General features: G+C 42.1%; 1 protein-coding gene across 1 annotated transcript in view; it reads left to right on the forward strand.

Moving 5' to 3' along the window:
- The window catches only part of kcnh3 (potassium voltage-gated channel, subfamily H (eag-related), member 3), an 856,837-nt gene that overhangs the window by 402,837 nt on the left and 433,641 nt on the right, over positions 1 to 20,359 (forward strand). Inside the window, exon 3 of the mRNA XM_041200258.1 lies at positions 3,619 to 3,753. Within this exon, the coding sequence (XP_041056192.1) occupies positions 3,619 to 3,753 (135 nt within the window). The remainder of the gene's footprint in view (positions 1 to 3,618; positions 3,754 to 20,359) is intronic.

Genomic DNA, 20,359 nt, shown 5'->3' on the forward strand with positions numbered 1-20,359 from the left:
ACTTTTTTGCGCATGCGCAAGAAAGAGCGCACTCGTCTCCCTGAGGCTTAGTGCAGCCTCAGGGAGATTGGCTCTAAATGTCAAAAAGATAAAAATAGAAAAATAAAATTTCCCTAACATGTCCCCTCATGTGACAATGTCACATGAGTTGGGACATGTCCATAATTTTCACAAAAACTTTATTTAAATTTTTTAAAAGCTACATGACACCTCATCCTGCCCGTGGATGAGGTTTCATGTGTTTTTTCAATTCGCGTCAGGGCTCCTGGCCTGCCCGCCAACTTTAAGGTTGAACAGGCAGGTCCTTTAATTATTTAATTGCCTCTGTCAATGGTCACCGCGTGTCGTTTGGCTTGTCGGCGAGCAGGCCCGGCCCCCGCTCGCTGACGCATAAAATCCTGCCCCATGACTTGTTCAGAGCAGCTTTCAGGCCAGGGAGAAAGTAGGTTTTTCAGGTATGTGGTTAGAATTTGGGGTAGGTGGGTTTGGAGGTGGAGTTGGACAGTCAGGATGGGGGGGGCATTTGGACAGTCAGATGGGATTTATACAGTCGGGAGGGGATTTGGAGAGTCAGAGGGAGGAGGGTCGGGCAGTCGGTGGCGGGGATGTTGGGTTGAGCTAGGCCTGAGGACATAGTCAGGGGCTGGGGGGAGTCCTGATGAGAGTAGAGAGTTCTGGGGTGTGGGGGTGTCCCGTGGGTGGGGGGAGGCACATGGGGGGTCACATGGTGGGGAGTCCCATGGAGGGCATAGTTGGGGGTGGGGGGATTCCCCTGGGGTTTTGGGGTTTTGGGGGGAGTCCCATAGTCCCATGGGGGTCGGTGTGGATCTGTATACTAGTTACCCAGAAGCTAGAACTGATTTTAATTCTTCTAACTTTTTCTGGATAGCACTGTAAGACAGTTGGAACCATCTGAAGTTTGCGATTTTAATCGATTTTTCGGATGGTTCTCAGTGCAGGGCATGCCAATCGGAAGTTTGCCCTACCAGGCAATTGCTGTGCAAACCTTACCTGGGAACTCCAGAGAGGGTTCTCCAGTGAACCTTTGTGGTAGCCCCACAGTTACACTGCACTGGAGTTTAGAGGCTACGGCCCGATGTTATCGCTAAAGAAGATACAGAGCAATTGCGAAGCTTGATGGGTGAGTTGAACTGGCTAGGCACTCAGACTAGACCAGATGCTGGTTTTGATATATTGGAATTAAGTACTACGATGAAAGACCCTAAAGTAGAGAATGTTTCAAGGGCAAATAAAATATTAAAATTAAATCTGGAGAAATGCGCACTTAAGATCCCATCCTCAGGTGACTCTAAATACATGAAACTGGTTATTTTTAGTGATGCTTCATATGCTAATCTTCCTGATGGATATTCTAATACAGCTGGATTCATAGGGGAGAATTTTCTCCCCATTGGGCGGGACGGTCCAGAGCAGGCATGGGCAGGCACAGAGCCGATCGCCGCCTGCAATCGACTGCGCGCTGCCATTTTATGTGGGTGGGCCAATTAAGAAGTGCTCAGCGCTCCCTGTGCGGGCGGGGGGAGGAGGGAGGGTCGTGGCCTGCACTCTTTCGCGCATACGTATGAAAGAGCGCAGAAATCTGCCCTAGGCACGGAGCTGCCTCAGGGAGATTAATTTACCTATGAAACATTGAAAAAAAGAAAAAGGAAATTTATTCAGACATGTCCCCTAATGTGACAGTGTCACATGAGATGAGGCATGTTTATGAATTTTGATAAAACTTTTTATTTCATTAATAAATCCTTCATGAAACCTTATCCCACCCGTGGATGAGGTTTCATGAAAAATGCAAAGGCCGCCTGGACCCTTCGCCTGCCCACCAACCTTAAGGTTGGACAGGCAGCCCTGACAAGTAATTTAATTAGTTTATTAATGGCCTTAACCGTCTTTGACAGTTCGGCAGGCACGCAGCCGACTTCAATGCATGACTGTCAAGCTAAAGATAGGAATGATGCACGGTGACATCGGGACACACACCCGACATTACCGCACTTCATTTTCAGGCCCTGCACGCCGAACAGAAGATTCTGCCCATAATATTTCTTATGGGTAAAAATTGAAAACACTGTCCTTTAGCTTAGAAAAGTAAGGAAAAAAAAGGGTTATTAAATGTATTTTAGCTGCTAAAACATGGGCTCTTTTGGAGGCGGTGGTTATGGGATTCTATTTGGCAAATATTTTAAATGAGATTCTGTATTGTGAGCATACCAATGATAGTAAACCCATTGAATGTTATGTAGATAATCATTTATTGTTGGATAATGTTCATCCCACGAAGAGTGTGAGTAAGGATTGGCCTTGCTGGCTTAAATAAATGCTGGAGAGAAAGGACATTTCTAAAGTTAAATGGGTGGGTGCAAGTTATCAAGTATCTGATTGTTTTACAAATAGAAATGTAAGTACAAAGGAATTTGTTAGGGATCCTAGAGGAAGGGCATCTCCCTTTGTACAAAATATGGAGGTTTTTATTTTAACTTGTTTAGGAAGTGTAGTTGTACATATTAGCTCAAATTTTTATTTAAAGAGAGAGAAGGGAATTTGCTAATTTAATATTAATTATGTTTAATTGTATTCAGGTGGTGGGCAATTCATCAGAGTCCTATAAATAGATTGGTTGTTGGGTTAGGAGTTGTATTCTTGTAATATACTTTTCTGTAAATAAATGTAAAAGTATATAAAGATTGGCTCCAGTTCGATCCTTCAACAACTGGCTTTATGGAATGCTCTTCATGGGAAGGTTGCACTGCCTGGCCAGGCAGCAATTCTTTGACCAAGCTCTTGGTCACTTACCTAAAGTCCCTTTAAGCAGCTCAGTGTCATATTTTGTCTGATGATTCACTTGTGAAGCGCAGTGCGGTGTTCTACTACATTAAATTTGCTATATAAATGCAAGTTGTTGTTGTTTTTTCAATCAGGATCTTCCCCTTACAAATGCATTCTAGATTTTTTTTCATGTTTTTAATTAATTTTGCAAACAGCTACTAGACTAACTACTGGAGAAATCCATATCAATAGGAGAGGAAAGGCAAAAGGTTTAACTACTGCAACCATCCATAACCTGCATTCCAGCTAGAAAAATAAAAATCACTCATCCATGTGGCTAGTCGCTGGTGGAATGGAACACCAACCTCAGCTATAGCTCCTCCTTTGTCATTTGGGTTAATCTTGATTTGGACAAACTTGCCAATATCAGTTAGCTATCTAGGAAGAGAGGTGGCATTATTTAAGCACACCACTCAGAGATGAGTGCAGAGGCTAAGGTTATATGGATGACTATGTGATGTATTAAATAGGGTGCATAATATATGTCAAATATTTTGAACAGAAACAGCTCTTGGTCATAGATCAATGTGTACACATTAAAGATGGATCACAGGCCTGTTCTTTCTAAATGTTTCCACGGTTTTGTTACTATCAGCACTCAGAAGTATAAGCCTACTAATATCCTTTATTCATTATAGAGAGAAGAGGAATTAGGAACTTTTGGCACAGATTTTCTGATTGGTGTTATTTAATGTGTTACACCCAGTATTACAATAACTTAGGTGTATCATACTTCTCAATTAATGATACACTTCTCTCTTTCTTCATTTTCAGGTGCATCCTTTTGGTGTCTGCTAGATATTGTCCCGATTAAGAATGAAAAAGGAGAGGTTGTGCTGTTCCTGGCTTCACATAAGGACATCACTGATAGCAAGAACAAGCTGTCACCAGACAGCACAAAAGATCCAGGTAAATAATGATTTTGCTAAGGACGTATTTGCAAAGTACCAAATCTGTAATACAGTAAATACTTTACTGTCCCTGTGTACCAATTTAATATGCTTAAAGGATCTCTAGACTCTAACTATGGTAAGCACAGAATAATGAATACCAGTAAGAGTTTTAATGGAGGTTAAGTTATTACCATCTAAAGAATCAGGAAGTTAAATTGTCTGTACACCAATGCACACAGTGTCAACAATAAAACAGGGGAACTTAAGACAGTAATACATTGCAAGGAACCAGATAAAGTAGGGATTGCTGAGACATGGCCACAGAAAAATCAGGGCTAGAAATTAAACATTACAGAGTTTAGCATATCTAGAAAAGATAAAAAAGGGAGGTGGAGTAGCTGTACTTAGTAGAGATAACGTAATATCAGTGTAAAAAAGGGATGTAGTTATCAGTCAGACTGCAATAGAATGCATGAAGTAAAAGGTAACAGACAATAAAGACTCAGTCATGCTAATAGCGGCAATCTACATAAGAATGTAGGAGCAGGAGTAGGCCATTTAGCCCCAAGCCTGCTCCACCATTCAATAAGTTCATAGCTGATCTGATTGTGGTTTTAATTTCACTTTCCTGTCTGCTTCCATAATCCTTGATGCCCTTGTAGAGCAAAAATCTGTCTAACTCAGCCTTTAATATAATCAATGACCCACCCTCCAAAGACCCCTGGAGTAGAGAATTCCAAAAATTAATTACCCTCTGACAGAAGGAATTTGTCCTCACCCATGTCTTAAGTTGGACGCCTTTTATTTTGAAACTGTGGCCCCGAGTTCTGGATTCCTTCATAAGTGGAAACATTCTCCCAGCATCTTTCCTGTAAAGCCCCCTTAGAATCTGATATGTTTCAATAAGATCAGGTCTCATTTTTCTAAACTCCACTGAGTATAGGCGCGAACATCCCAGGAATTAACCGTGTGAATCTTCTCTGAACTACCTTCAATGCAAGTATATCTCTTCTTAAACAAGGAGATCAAAATGATATACAGAACTCTAGATGTGGTCTCACCAGTGCCCTGTATAGTTGTAACAAGACTTCCCCACTTTCACACTCCATCCCCATTGAAATAAAGGCCACCATTCCATGTGCCTTCCTAATCGTTTGCTGTACCTGCATGTTAACTTTTTGTAATTCATGTGCAAGGACACCCAGATCCCTCTATCCCACAGCATTCTGCAGTCTCTCTCCATTTAAATAATATTCTGCTTTTCTATTTTTCCCAGAAAAGTTGACAACCTCACATCTTCCCACATTACATTCCATCTGTCAAATTTTTTCCCACTCACTTAACCTATCTATATCCCTTTTCAAACTATTTGTATCCTCCTCACAACTTTTCTTTCAATTTGATACCATCCTTCATTTCCTTCGTTAGCCACAGATGGCACATCCCTCTTATAGAGTCTTTCCTTCTCAATGGAATATATTTTTGTTCAGAGTTATGTAATATCTCTTTAAATGTCTACCACTACTTACCTACTGTCTTACCTTTGAACCTATTTTCCCACCCCATGTAGCTATCTATGTCTTCATACCTTTGTAATTGTCTTTATTTCAGTTTAAGACATTAGTTTCAAACCCAAGCTTCTCACCCACAAACTGATCCTGCTTTGATCATTCTTACTTGGAGGATGCTTTACTATGTGGGTATTAATTAATCGTATCTCATTATACATTAACAGGTCTAAAATAGCCTATAATAAAAGCAAAATACTGCAGATGCAAATCTGAAACAAAAATAGAAAATGCTAGAAAAACTCAACAACTCTGACAGCATCTGTGGAGAGAGAGAAAAACAAGGTTAATGCTTTGAGTCTGTATGACCAGACTACAGAAGGGTCATACGGACACAAAATATTAACTTTGTTTTTCTCTCTCCACAGATGCTGTCAGACCTGCTGCGTTTTTCCAGCATTTTCTGTTTTGTGTCTAAAATAGCCTATTCCTTGGTTAGCTCCAGAACATATTGTTCTAAGAAACTATACTAATTACACTCTATGAACTCATCCTGAAGGCTATCTTTACCACTGTAATATGCTCACTCTATATGGAAATTAATATCACCCACAATAATTGTAGTTCCTTTCTTACAAGCCCCCATTATTCCTTGATTTCTATGCTGTCCAACAGTGTAGCTAGTGTCAGGGGGGCCTATAAACAACATTTACCAGTAGCTTCTATCCATTGTTATTTCTTATCTCCACCCAAACTGATTCTACATCTTGATCTTCAAAGTCAAGATCATTTTGCGCTCTCATCCTTTATTAACAGAACGAACCCATTTTCTTCTCCTTCCTCCCTATCCTTTCTAAATGTTAAATACCCTTGAATATTCTACAGAACACCTAATAGAGGATAGGAGGTGGGAAAGAAATATGCAGACATATTAGGGAAGTGAGTAACAATCATACAATAATAATCCCGGGGGATTTCCTAAAATTATTTGGCCACAAGAGGTAGGTAAAGGGGATAAAGGAAGAGAGTTCGTACTCTGAGTACAGGATTCCTTTCTAACTCAATACGTAAGAACCCTATCAAGGGAGAATTCACTACTCGGACTAGTAATAGGGAATGAAGCAGATCAGACAAGAGAAGTAAAAGTAGGGGAACATTTAGGCAATAGTGACCAAAACACAATACACTTTAAGATAATAATTGAGAAGGATGTAAGTCTGATGAGGACTAGGGTACCAGATTGGAGAAAAGCCAATTTGAGGGGCTGAGAATAGACTTGGGAAAATAAAATGGAAAAGTGTACTGCAAGACAATGACGTAGAACAGCTATAGGAAACATTTAAAATTGTGTTCAATAAAGTCTAGGAAAAATATATTATGCTAAAAAATCAAGAACAAACTAAATACTAATGAAACACCCTGGATAAATAAGGACATTAGGGGAAAAATTAGGATAAAGGAAGAAGAATACACTAAGTGCATGGACAGCGGAGGAGACAAGGGAGGATAAGAGACCAGCAGAGAAGAAAAAATAGGAAGGCAAAGAGGAACTATAGAATTAAATTATCAAGGAACATGAAATAAAACAGTAAAATATTCTACAGGCACATAAATGTTTGAAAAAAGTCAGGGTGGGAATAGTCCCATTAATAGATGGACAGGATGAAATCAGAGGCAGTGATAGTATAGTGACAGAAATATTAAATAACTACTTTGCTTCAGTGTTTGCCAAGACATGATATCAGAAGATAAGATTAGAAATAGTATAACAACATTTGAAATAAAAAAGGAGAATTGTTAAATAAGTTAATCAAACTCAAAGAGAATAAAATCCCTAGGTCTGGACAGATTACATTTTAAAGTGAATGGAGCATGATTACACGTATTTGATAATTCATTAGAAAAATGTATAGTGGCAGTGGACTGTACATGGACTCATGGACTCATAGACATCTACAGCACAGAAGGAGACCATTCAGCCCAACATATTCACGCCAGCCAACAAAGATCTGACTACACTAATCCCATTTTCCAGTGTTTGGCCCATAGCCCTGGAGACTATGGCAATGCAAGTGAATATCTAAATACTTCTTAAATGTTACGAGAGTTTTTGACTCAACCACCCTTTCAGGCAGTTCCAGACTCCCACCACCCTCTGGGTGAAAAAATTTCTCCTCAACTCCCCGCTTAGCCTTCTACCTCTTACCTTAAATCTATGTTATTGACCCCTCTACTAGTGGAAAAAGTGTCTTCCTATCTACCCTATTTATGCCCCTCATTATCTTATACACCTCTATCAGCCCCCTCTCAACATTTGTTGCTCCAAGGAAAACAATCCCAGCTTATCCAATCTTTCCTTATAGCTCAGACCCTCCAGCTCAGGCAGCATCCTGGTAAATCTCCTCTGCACCCTCTCCAGTGCAATCACTTCCTTCCTATAATGTGGTGACCAGAACTCCATGCAGTAATCCAGTTGTGGCCTAACCAGCGTTTTATATAGTTCCAGCATAACCTCCCTGCCCTTGTATTCTACGCCTTGGCTAATATAGGCAAGTATCCCATATGCCTTATTAACCACCTTATCCACCTGCCCTGCTACCTTCAGGGATCTATGGATATGCACACCAAGATCCTTCTGATCTTCAGTACTTTCCAGGGTCCTACCATTCATAGTGTAATCCCTTGCCTTGTTAACCCTCCCCAAGTGCATTACTTCACACTTCTCCTGGTTGAATTCCATTTGCCATTGCTCTGCCCACCTGACCAGTCCATTGATATCCTCCTGCAGTTTAAGGCTATCCTCTTCAATATTTGCCACGCTAGCAATTTTTGTGTCATCTGCAAACTTCTGGATCATACCCCCTACATTTAAGTCCAAATCATTTATGTACACCACAAACAGCAAGGGCCCATCACCGAGCCGTGTGGAACCCCAATGGAATCAGACTTCCAGTCACAGAAACATCCCTCTACCTTCGCCCTCTGCTTCCTGCCTCTCAGCCAATTTTGGATCCAATGTGCCACTTTGCCATGATCCCATGGGCTCTTACTTTCTTGACTAGTCTGCGATGAGGGACCTTATCAAAAGCCTTGCTAAAGTCCATGTAGGCCACATCAAATGCATTACCCTCATCAACACTCCTGGTTACCTCCTCAAAAAATTCAATCAAATTTGTCAAACACGACTTAATAAATCCATGCTGATTATCCCTGATTAATCTGTGCCTCTCCAAGTGCAGATATATTCGGTCTCTCAGAATTCCTTCTAGTAACTTCCACACCACCGATGTTAGACTGACTGGCCTGTAATTTCCTGGTCTATCCCTTCCTCCCTTTTTTAATAATGGGGCAACATTAGCAGTCGTTGAGTCGTCTGGCATCTCACCTGTGGCCAGAGAGGATTTGAAAATTACTGCCAGGGCCCCTGAAATCTCTTCCCTTGCCTCCTTCAACAGCCTTGAATACATCTCATCTGGCCTGTGGATCTATCCACTTTTAAGGCCACTAAACCTAATTGTGCCTCCTCTCTCGCTATGTTAATTTCCTCTAATATTTCACAGTCCTCCACCCTGACGCCTATACCTGCGTCGTCCTTTTCCATTGTGAAGAGCGATGCAAAGTATTCATTGAGGACTGTACCCACATCTTCCAGGTCCACACACACATTACCTCTATGGGGTAATGCTTTCTCATGCACTCTCTTGGCTTTCCTAATTTCCTTGTTAAGTTCCACTTTTCACTTTTTATATCCCTCTAGGGACTCTGCCATAAGCTTCTCTTTTTATCTTAATCCTAACCTTTATGCCCCTTGACATCCAGGATTCTCTGGACTTGGTCTTCCCACTCTGTCTTTACGGGAACATATTTGCCCTGTACTTTCGCTATTTCCTCCTTGAATGTCTCCCACTGCTCTGACATAGTTTTATCTGCAAGTAGCTGCTCCCAGTCCACTTGGGCCAAAACATATCTCATCTTTGTAAAATTAGCCTTTCCGCAGTTTAGAACTTTTATTCCCAGCCCAACCTTATCCTTTTCCATAACTATCCTAAATCTAACTGAGTTATGGCCTCTAGCTTAAGAATTTTGCTCCCTCCCTACCTTACCCATTAAAACTATCCCAGTTAATATTTGGGTGGTTAAAATCCCTTACTATTACTGCCTTATTATTCTTACACTTCTCTGAAACTTGATTGCACATTTGATCTTCTATCCCTCCCTCACTGCTTGGGGGTCTATAGTACACAGCCAACAGCATGTTTGCCCCTTTTGTGTTTACCTCTACCCATCTGGCTTCATTTGACAATCCTTCCAAGAGATCATCCCTCCTCACTGCTATAATTGATTCTTTGATTAATATTGCAACGACCCCCCCTCTCCTCTTCTATCCCCCTCTCTATCTCGTCTGAACACTCTATAACCAGGAATGTTGAGCTGCCAATCCTGCCTTCTTTTAGCCAAGTCTCGGTCATAGCTATGATATCATACTCCCACATGCCTATCTGTGCCCTCAGCTCGTCTGTCTTATTCCTCAGGCTCCTTGCATTAAAGTATATTCCATTTAGCCTTACTAAATGCACTTCTTTCTTAGCTAGCCTATATTTCCTCTGCCTTCCAGACTCACTTACTTTAGTTTTAACTTCTAATTCCATCTCAGTTTCTCTCCCCTCTGAACTACTTTTCAGGATCCCATCCCCCTGCCAAATTTAGTTTAAATCCACCCCAACAGCATTGGCAAACCTCCCTGCGAGGATGTTGGTCCCATTCCTGTCCAAATGTAATCCATCCAACTTGTACAGGTCCCACCTCCCCCAGAAATAGCCCCAATGCCCCAGGAATCTAAAGCCCTCCCTCCTGCATCATCTCTCCAGCCACTCATTAATCTGCTCTACCCTTCTATTCCTATACTCACCACTGCGTGGCAGTAGTAGATGTGACTCCAGGATGGTATTACTACCTTTGAAATCCTGCTTTTCAATTTCCTATCTAACTCCGTAAAGTCTGCTTGCAGGACTTCATTTCCCTTTCTTCCTATGTCATTGGTCCCAACATGGATCACAACCACTGCCTGTTTATCCTCCCCCTTCAGAATGCCCTGCAGCTGTTCCGTAACATCTTTGACCCTGGCACCCGGGAGGCAATACACCATCCTGGAGTCACGTCTACGGCTGCAGAAGCACCTGTTTGCTCCCCTCACTAAAGAATCCCCTACCACTATTGCCCTTCCATATGTCTTCCTTCCCCCCTGAGCAGCTGGACCACCCACAGTGACATGGGCTTGCCTCTGGTTGGCCTTCACAGAGGAACCGTCACTCTTACCATTTTCCAAGGCTGAAAAACGATTTGCGAGCGAGATGCACTAATGAGTGGTGGATAACTAACATAATACCTATATTTAAGAAGGGACGTTGAACTTGTCTGAAGAACCATAGACTGGTCAGCATAACACTGGTGAAAGGAAAAATAATGGAATCCCTACTAAAGAAGATAACAGGAAAATATCTAGAAACCAAAAATTCAATATTGAATAATCAAACTGGATTTCAAAAGGGAATGTCTTGTTTGACCAACTTCATTGAATTATTTGACAAGGTAACAAAGAGATTAAATAAGGATCATGGAGTAGATTTAATTCATCTAGATTGCCAATAGGTCGATGATAAAGTGCCACATAATGGACTAGTGAATAAGGTAAGGAGAATGATGGAAGAATGGATAGCTAGCTGATTGCAAGACAGAAAGTGGAGAGTAGAGGTAAAAGATAGCTGTTCAGAGTGGCAGAAGGTGAAAAGTGGGGTCACAGCTGGGTCTGCTATTGATCACAATTTACATTAATGACCTACACTTTGGAATCAAAACCAGAATTTCTGAATTTGCAAATGGCACCAAATTGGGTGGATAGTCAATACTGATGAGGATTGGAATGAAGTAAAATGAAACATTAATAAACTTGCAGATTGGGCATATGAATTTTAAGTGGGAGATATTACATTTTAGTAGGAAAAATGAGGAGATGACTTATTACTTGAGAAATAAGAATCTAACTGTTGCAGTGGCTAAAGAAGTGCAAACACACAAATCACAAAATGTAGCAACACAGGTTAATAAGGTGATTTAAAAAAAGCAAAGCATACACGAGGGTTTATTTCTGGAGGGTTAGTATTGAAAAGTAGAGAAATTATGCTAAACGTATATCGAACCTTGGTTAGAGAGCACCTGGAATACAATTCTGGTCACCATGTCATTAAAAGGATAGAGGAACATTGGAGAGAGTAAAATAAAGATTTACAAGGATGGCTTAAGAAATACGAGGTTGTACCTACCAGGATAGGATGAACAGGCTGGATCTCTTTTCCCTTGAAAAGCAAAAACTGAGGGGTGACCTAATAGAGGTTTAAATTTATGAAAGGTTTTGAATAGAATAAACACTGAGAGAGCGTTTACACATTTGAGAAACAACAAAACAATAAACTAGTCACCAAGGCCAGAATCTTCGGGTCAGCGTGTGGGGACAGGCCCCGCTCGCCGATGCGTAAAATGATGCACGATAACGTTGAGCATGCATCCCGACATCACCGCGCGTCATTCTGATCTTCAGTTAGGCGGGCGCGCATCAGAATCAGCTGTGTGCCCACCGAATTGTCAAAGGCCTATTAAGGCCATTTAAATATCAATTAAAATAACTAATAGAGCTGTCCGTCTAACCTTAAGGTTGGCGGGCAGGCAAACAGCCCAGGCGGCCTTCGCATTTATCATGAAACCTCATCCACGGGTGGGATGAGGTTTCATGAAGGTTTTTAAGCTTTAATAAAAATTTTTTTATAAAATTCATAGACATGTCCCAGCTCATGTGACACTGTCACATGAGGGGACATCTTAAAAATTGTTTTTTACTTTATTAAAATTTTTCAATATTAAACTAATCACCCTGAGGCAGCTCAGTGCCTCAAGGAGATTTCTGCAATCTTTCGCGCGCAAGCCCAGATTCAGCCTCCTCCCCCAACCCGCACAGGGAGCGCTCAGCACTTCCAGATGCAGGTCGCACTAGGTAGGCCTTAACTGGTCCATCCACATAAAATGGCGGCGTGCAGCCGATTGCGGGCGGCGATTGGCTGTGAGCCTGCCCACGCCCACGCCTGTGCCCACTCCTGATCAGCACCCCCCCTCCGAAAGGGAGAAAATTCTCCCTCAAGAAACCAAATAGGGAATTCAGAGGAAACCTCTTCATCAGAAAGTGGTGAGAATGTGGAACTCAATACCACAGGGAATAGTTGAGGTGATAAGTACAGATACATTTAAGGGAACACTACATTAGTATATGAGAAGGGAATAGAGGGTAATGCTGATGGAGTAAGATAACAAAAGATGTAAGGAGGTTTGAATAGAGCATAAATGCCAGCATGGACTGGTTGGACTGATTGGCCTCTTTCTATTCTGTACATTCAATGCAATCCTTCGTATTCTTACCCCGGCCTCATTTCCTAGGCTTTGCAAGGTGTCTCTGATAGCAACATGTTGGTCAAGGTTGTGGGTTTTCCAAAAGTTTCGAAAGTAACTTAATTTCAGATTGGCATGCACCCCAGAGAGTCAGTATCTTTGCTTTGAAAAGTTAGCTTAGATTCATTAAATAAAATAAGGTAACAGTCGTGTTCTCTTTCATTTCAACAAGAAAAGACAGCGTGAAATAATTGATAAGAGACTTTGTAAATCAGAGAAATTTACTTAAGTATAATTATTTATTGAAGTTGGGTCTACTGAAGACCAAGTCAACATTTTTAAGATCACTATATCTGGTGGACTTCTGTGTATCATAGACCTGCTGGTGGCATGTGTTTGGAACTCATTCTGTAATTTAACCTGGTTCTGCATCTGTACTGTTTATACAGAAAGTTCATACACAATGGATGTAGACAAATATGCAAAAATGTCAAAAAAGGAGTCCCGAGGACCATCAATCTCGCAGCATCTAGAAAGAGGGCATTCACGCATCCTTTTGACCCATCTTCAACCACATAATGGGAAAGGGAAAAAACACTGAAATATTTTTTCCTCTCTCCACAGATGCATAAGATCAATGGGAGCAGAAGACAGCCATTTGGCCCCTCATGCCTGCTCCACCATTCAATTAGATCATGCCTGATCCGATTGTGGCTTTAACTCCACTTTCTTGTTTGACCCCTGTAACCTTTGACTCCCTTATAGATCAAAAATCTGTCTAATTCAGCCTTGAACCTATTCAATGACCCAACCTTCACTACTCTTTGAGGAAGAGAATTCCAAATATTAACAACTCATGGTGAGAAGAAATTCCTCCTCTTCTCCATCTCAAATGGGAGACCCCTTATTTTGAAACTGTGGCCTCTCATTCTAGACTCCCCCATGAGGGGAAGCATCCCTTGTCAAGCCCCCTCAGAATCTTACAAGTTTCAATAAGGTCACCTCTCATTCTTCTAAACTTTAATGAATACTCATTCATTAGCTCAAGCTGTTCAACCTTTCCTCAGAAGACAACCCCTTCTTCCCAGGTATCATCCTAGTGACTATCTCTTAACTGCTCCCAATGTAAGTATATCCCTTCTTAAGTAAGGGTACCAAAACTGTGTACAGTACACTGCGTGCAAACTCACCTGTATAGCTATGACAAGTCTTCCTTCCTTTTATATTCCATCCCCCTTGTGCTGCCTCACCTTTTGAGTGTTTCCAGTATTTCTTTCTTCGTGTGTCAGATTTCCAGCAGTTGGAGCATTTTTTCCATTTTTCAGGAAATTTCTTCACAAGTTCCTAAAGCAGAATGAAGGCAAGTGGAGTGTCTCAAAATTCATGTTACTTGCAAAAACTAGCAACTTAAACAGCTTTTGGATGAGACGTTAAACCAAGGTCCAGTCTTCTCTCTTGAGTGAGGATAAAAGATCCGAGTAGCACTGTTTTTTGGAAGAGGAGCAGGGGTTCTCCCCAGTGTTCTGGGCTATGTTTGTCTCTCAATCAACATTACAAAAAAGTAGAAAATGCTGGAAATACTCAGCAGGTTTGGCAGCATCTGTGGAGAGACAAACAGAGTTAATAGGCCAGATTTTTGCCATGGAGGTGGCAATCTCAAGCCAGGAAATCTCCCGACTCAGCAGACCCGTCTCGATGGAAATACCCCCGCACGCATGATTTTCACTCTGGAGGGAGCGCGATGGAGTTCGGCATGCTGCCTCTAGAGGTAGTTCAGAGGTGGTCACAGAGGCAGACTGATTAGAAGGCCCACCTTGATTCTCTGAGACTTCAGCCCAGTTTTATAGGCCCTCTAGCCCTCACCCTTCACCGCTCCCGTGCCATGTCCATGATCCCCCCTCCTTTTGTTTCTTCTCTTCTTAGGCAGTTCCTTGGGATTGAGGGTGATTTGCTTCCACTCCAGTTTTATGGGTTCTGAAGTGATTGAAAATCCAATGCATGATCTGTAGATGCTGCCAATGGTGGGGGAGGTGATGCTTCAAAGACTGTGTTGTTTGGAGGCTTGTGCTCTCCCTCCAATGCCTTGATTTTGCCTCTACAAGTTCCTGACAAAGTCTCTCAATGTGTTCAGTGCCTTCCTGAATGAGCCTTTCCCATTTTGGCCATTCACAAGCCAGGGTTGCCCATGAATTGGCAAGTATTTTTGATCTTTTCAGGGATGCTTTACGGACATCCCTAAAGCATTTTTGCTATCCTCCTGAGCGTCTACTGCTGTGGCCGAGCTCTAAGTAGTGCAATTGCTTCAAGAGTCTGGTGTCAGAGAGATGAATGACATGTCCCGCCCATCAAAGCTGGTTTTGAGTGATCAGCTCCTCGATGCTGGGCAAGTTGGCTTGGAAATGATGATGCTGTTGGACTTCCTTTCTTGCCACTAGATTTGGAGGATCTTGTGAAGACATGGCTGGGTCCAGAAGGAAAAAATAGGAAAACTTGAAAATAGCTGGTACTGGTCTGAACTGGACTTGTATATGTTAAAATGGAACTACAGGTCAGACCAGTACCAATCATTTCCAAATTTTACTGCTATTTCTTTCTGGGGTGGTATTTCTCCAGTGTTTTGAGGTGCCTGCCTCGGGTTGTCCAATTCCCAATAACATACAGGAGCGCGGGGATCAAAGTCTCACGTTTGTTGTCCTGGTCCTCAAATATTCCTTTCCTGAGTCAGCTGAAGGCTGAGCTGGTACGTTGGGAGAGCAGATTAATTTTGTTGTCTTTGTCTGCCTTCGTCGAGAGGAGGCTGCAAAGATGTGGAAAATGATCTGCATTTTCCAGGATCTCACCATTGATCTTAATGGACAGGGGGAGGTGTTTTGCTGTGGGAGCAGGTTGGAAAAGGACCTTAGTTTTCTGGGTATTTAGTGAAAGCTCATTTTCTCTTATGCTTCAGAGAAGCACGCATACACACACACACACATATGCGTGCGCGCACACACATACACACAAACAAAAGCACCATACCCCCATGCCACCTCCATGCCACCTCATACCTTTCATGCCACTTCCCTAGCCAGTCACCCATTATCTATTATGGACAGACCTTGGATGTAATGATGAAAATAAATTAAACTTATAACAAGATAAGGGAGCTCTCACTCAAACACACTTGATACTGAAAAAAAAACTCTCATTCATGAAACCCATTCAAAGATTTCAAATCCCATCAAGTGGTCAATCTGTTATAAAAACAAACAAACTTCTATTCAGAAAACACATCAAAGACAGCTAATTCTTTATTAGCCTCTTAAAACTTTCAATGAAAACATGAGGTGTTGGTGTTGTCGTAATACCACTAGACTAATAATCCAGTGACTCAGACTAATGCTCTGGGGACATGGGTTCAAATGACTGCAATGGCAGCTGGTGGAATTATTTTTCAGTTGATAAAGCTAGTTTCAGCAATGGTGACCAAGAAACTATCATCAATTGTTGTATAAACTCTTCTGGTTCACTAATATTCTTTAGGGAAGGAAATCTGCTGTTCATGCGGCTTACATGTGACTCCTGACACACAGTAATGTGGCTGATCCTGAAACGCTCTGAAATGGCCTAGCAAGCCATTCAGTTCAAGGGTAATTAGGGATGGGCAATAAATGCTGGCCTTGCCACTGACACCCACATTCCATGGAAGAATATATATAATAAAATTATAATGTAATAACAGTCCTTGGGAAATGTCAACAATAAAATCCATTGAAACAACAGGAACAGATGATAATATTTTTTTCTAAGCTACACCAGATGGCCTGTCATCAATGTGCCCCAGCAGCCCATGTTTTTTTTTACTCTAACTAACAGCTGGAGCCTGTTTTTTTATTAGGTCATTTTCATATTGCTGTTTAGGGAGTTTTGCTGTAAGTAAATTATCTACTGTGTTTCCTACTTTACAAGAGTATGGGAGTAGCATTTAATTCACTGCAATTTTTAATGAAAGAAGCTATATAAATGCAAGTTATTTCTTCTTTAACTAAAAATATCTTCATCTTACCAAGCATCTTCAAAATTGTTCATACAAATTTTCCCCAGAGCTGTGAGTGTAACTTTAAGGCAATAGCCCATGTACATCGGATATTTACTGCATGGTTGTGTTTATACTTTATAGTATAATTTAGGAAGGATCTTCAGTGGGCGGTTGGGGGCCGGGTGATGCTGGGTGGGTCCTTGCAGACCAACCAAGCTCATAGCCGATTGCTAGGCTGTAGAGATTTAGCCAGTGGTAGTTAATTACATTTTAATTTGTTTACAAGCCATAGTTGGCACTGAAACTGTTTGGTACGCATTCAGAAAGCTCTGTCCTTCCCCGCGGAAAAAAACAGTTCTCCCAAATTTCCTGGGCTGGCATTGGTTTCCCTGTGGCCGTAGATTTAGGACAAGAAGTCCAGCCACAAAACAATGCCAAGGTCACCTAGAAACTGTGTAATTTATGACATTTGGGCAAGAAGAAACTGCCAGACTGTCCTGCTCCATCTCTGAAACACAATTCCTTCTCCATGACTTGGATGGTTTTTCCTGCTGGCATCTTCAATTTTTCACAGCAGAGTTGAATGAGTCTCTGAGGCCCCTATACCTAACAATATGTTCAGAAAGACAAGAGAACTGAAAATGCACCTCCCAATGCACCTCTTTTTAATGGAGGGACAAGTGGAGGATCAGAGGTATAGTAAATCAGGCACCTTGGTAGGAGACTGCACTTGCTTTATGAACAGTAAAGCTTTCCAATAAAAGTCTAGATTGTCAGCAAAGGATCCTTCGCACAACATCCAACATCAGGGAAGCTTTTGCCACCTCTGATTTGTCTAACGGGCAGGGCCAGAACAAGGGTGGATTCTGAGGAGCAAAGCACACCCGTGAAATCATGGCTTTTGATGACTTTTCACATCACCCACAACACAGCAGAGGAACCCTTCAACTAAGCAGATTCAATAATGTGGCCATTGTTGAAAAGGACCTACAATCATCAAAGACCACTTCAAGAGTCTGCACATGTTAGCAAGCCTCCTGGACCATGTGCTAGAGTGTGTGGTGAGAATTGTTGCAGTCTGCCATGAGCAGGAAGAAATTTGTTTTGCAGGAAGGGGTCACATTGGATGAGAAGTCCACAGAGGCAGGGGTTCCCAACTAGGACATCTCGGAAACAAGAGATGAAGGCCAGTCAAAGGAGTCAATCGTTCAAGCTGTCTAGGAAATTAGAGGCCAACTCATAGCACAACTTTTCAGCAACTGATTAGCCCTAACTTCAGAAATTATTCCCTCTCTTGCCACCACCACCACTGCCCCCCACCCCGTTCCCCCCCCAAGGGAAAGTAAGATGAGAGGACAATCAAAGTTAGAAATAATGGAGCTTTCATTGAAGTGACAAGTTCGATCACATGGTTTTCAATTTAACAAACCTCAAAAATGGGAACATTCAAACAAGAGAACGCGGATGGTGAGGTTCTGATCCTCCTACATCATCGAGCAGCAGTTGAACTGCCAGAGCTCTGACATTCAGGCAAGTTGTAATCATTTTCCAATTTAATTCTTTGTAATGCTTTTCAAAGATGGGGCCATTGAAAAAAGGCCAGCATCTGTCATGCAGCTGAAACATAATATTGTTCAAACTATTCAATGTATTGTTGCACTAGGAAGCAGTCCATGTCCATACGCAGCAAGAACTGGACAACATTCAGGTTTGGGCTGCAAATAACATTTGCACCACACAAATGCCAGGCAGTGGCCATCTCCAATAAGAGGGAATCTAACCACCTCTCCCCTTGACATTCGATGGCATAACCATCAATGAATCAACATCCAGTAGGTTACCTTGGACCAGAAGCTTAACAGGACCAGCCATATAAATACTGCAGTTACAAGAGCAGGTCAGAAGCTGGGAATTCTGAGGCTCGTAATTCATCTCCTGATTCCTCAAGGCCTGTCCACCATCTACAAGGCACAAGTCAATAGTGTATTAGAATACTCTCTACTTGCCTAGATGAATGTGGCTCCAACAATACTCAAGATGCTCGACACCATCCAGGACAGAGCAGCCCACTTAATCAGTACCTATCCACCAACTTAAATATTCACTTCCTCCACCACAGATGCACAGTGGCAGCAGTGTGTACCATCTACAAGATGCACTGCAACAACTCAGCAAGGCTGTGTCGACAGCAACTTCCAAACCTGCAACCTCTATCACCTAAAAGGACAAGGGCAGCAGACGCAAGGGAGCACCCCAACCTGCAAGTTCCCTTCCAAGCCATTCACCAACCTGACTCAGAAATATATCGCCATTCCTTCACTGTCGCTGGGTCATAACCCTGAAACTCCCTTCCTAACAGCACTGTGGGTGTACCTAGGCCAGATCAATTCAGCAGTTCAAGAAGGCGGCTCTCCATCACTTCTCATGGGCAATTAGGGATAGGCAACAAATGCTGTCCTTTGCCAGCGAAGCCCCCTGTGAAGGAATAAAAAAACTTTTTCCGCTCTAAAACTTTTTAATTTATGTGCTTAATTAATAAATGGTGGCCCAAGTTTTGTGAGCATGGTGGTGATGGCAAACTGCCAGTGTTCGTCATCATTGACCTCCTGAAGCTGACTGCAACTTAAGGATGTCAGGTCTGTGCAGCTTAGAGCAGAAACCCTGAACTTCCTGTTACTCACAGCTCTGACACAGACTGTGCTGTGGCCAACTTCACCCTTCGCCTGAGCCAGCAATCATGACAGCAAGGAGAAATTCAAATTTCCCACTCACTCATCACTGTTCAAAATCCCAGAAAAAGCTACACCACATTCAATCAGATATAATTGGGTTTTTGATGGCGATGTAATTAATAATATTTGATGACGTTTTTCAGAATATTTTAGCTATCACCCCATGGGTCTTTCTTTAATTTGCTCTATGTGAGAAAAATTAAAAGTGTTTTTATTTTAGTGCTTTTTGTTTCCTGTTTGGGTGTCTGCAAAAATCCTTTAATGTGATTGGTTGCTTGGATAGCCTGCTGACATCATTGCAGCTCCATGCAGTGAAGATTGCTGCAGTTAGTTACAGGACCACTGCAGGGTGAAATTCTCAGCGGAGAGATTGCTAAATCTCTCAGTGTGACTTAGTTCATGCTTAGCAGTGAGTGTCCTTGCTTTGCCAATGACTGCAAACACCAGGCCAACTCCCCTTAGACAAACTGAGCTGCCTTAATGACTCACAACAGACTAATCATCAATGGTTGGCAGTAATTGCAGGTTTCAGGTGCATAGTGCAACTATATTGAAGAAATATACAAAATTCAAAGAGTAAATGGAACCAACCTATAGCAATGGCCAAGAAGAAATGGACCAGAGGCAACTCACCAAAAAAAGAGTTAATAGCAATCTGGTCACTCAGTTACAGCACAGAGCAGACCCTCAGGGTCAAAATGAGTAGAAGGAGGTGAATTCAGTGAGCAGGCACTCACTCTAATCCTTTAAGACACCACACTTCCCCACGGGGCAAAGGCCAAATAACCATCTGACAGTCTGGTTAAAATCAGGGACTTGGGAGGGATGGGACACTGATGCTGCACTGAATGGTCATGTGCACTGGGGCAGCTGGATTTTGGCCTAAAGGCTGCCTGATCATATCTCTAGAGGGAGCCCATTAGAAACTCA

Source organism: Carcharodon carcharias, chromosome 12, assembly GCF_017639515.1.
Source record: "Carcharodon carcharias isolate sCarCar2 chromosome 12, sCarCar2.pri, whole genome shotgun sequence".
Lineage (NCBI taxonomy): Eukaryota > Metazoa > Chordata > Chondrichthyes > Lamniformes > Lamnidae > Carcharodon > Carcharodon carcharias.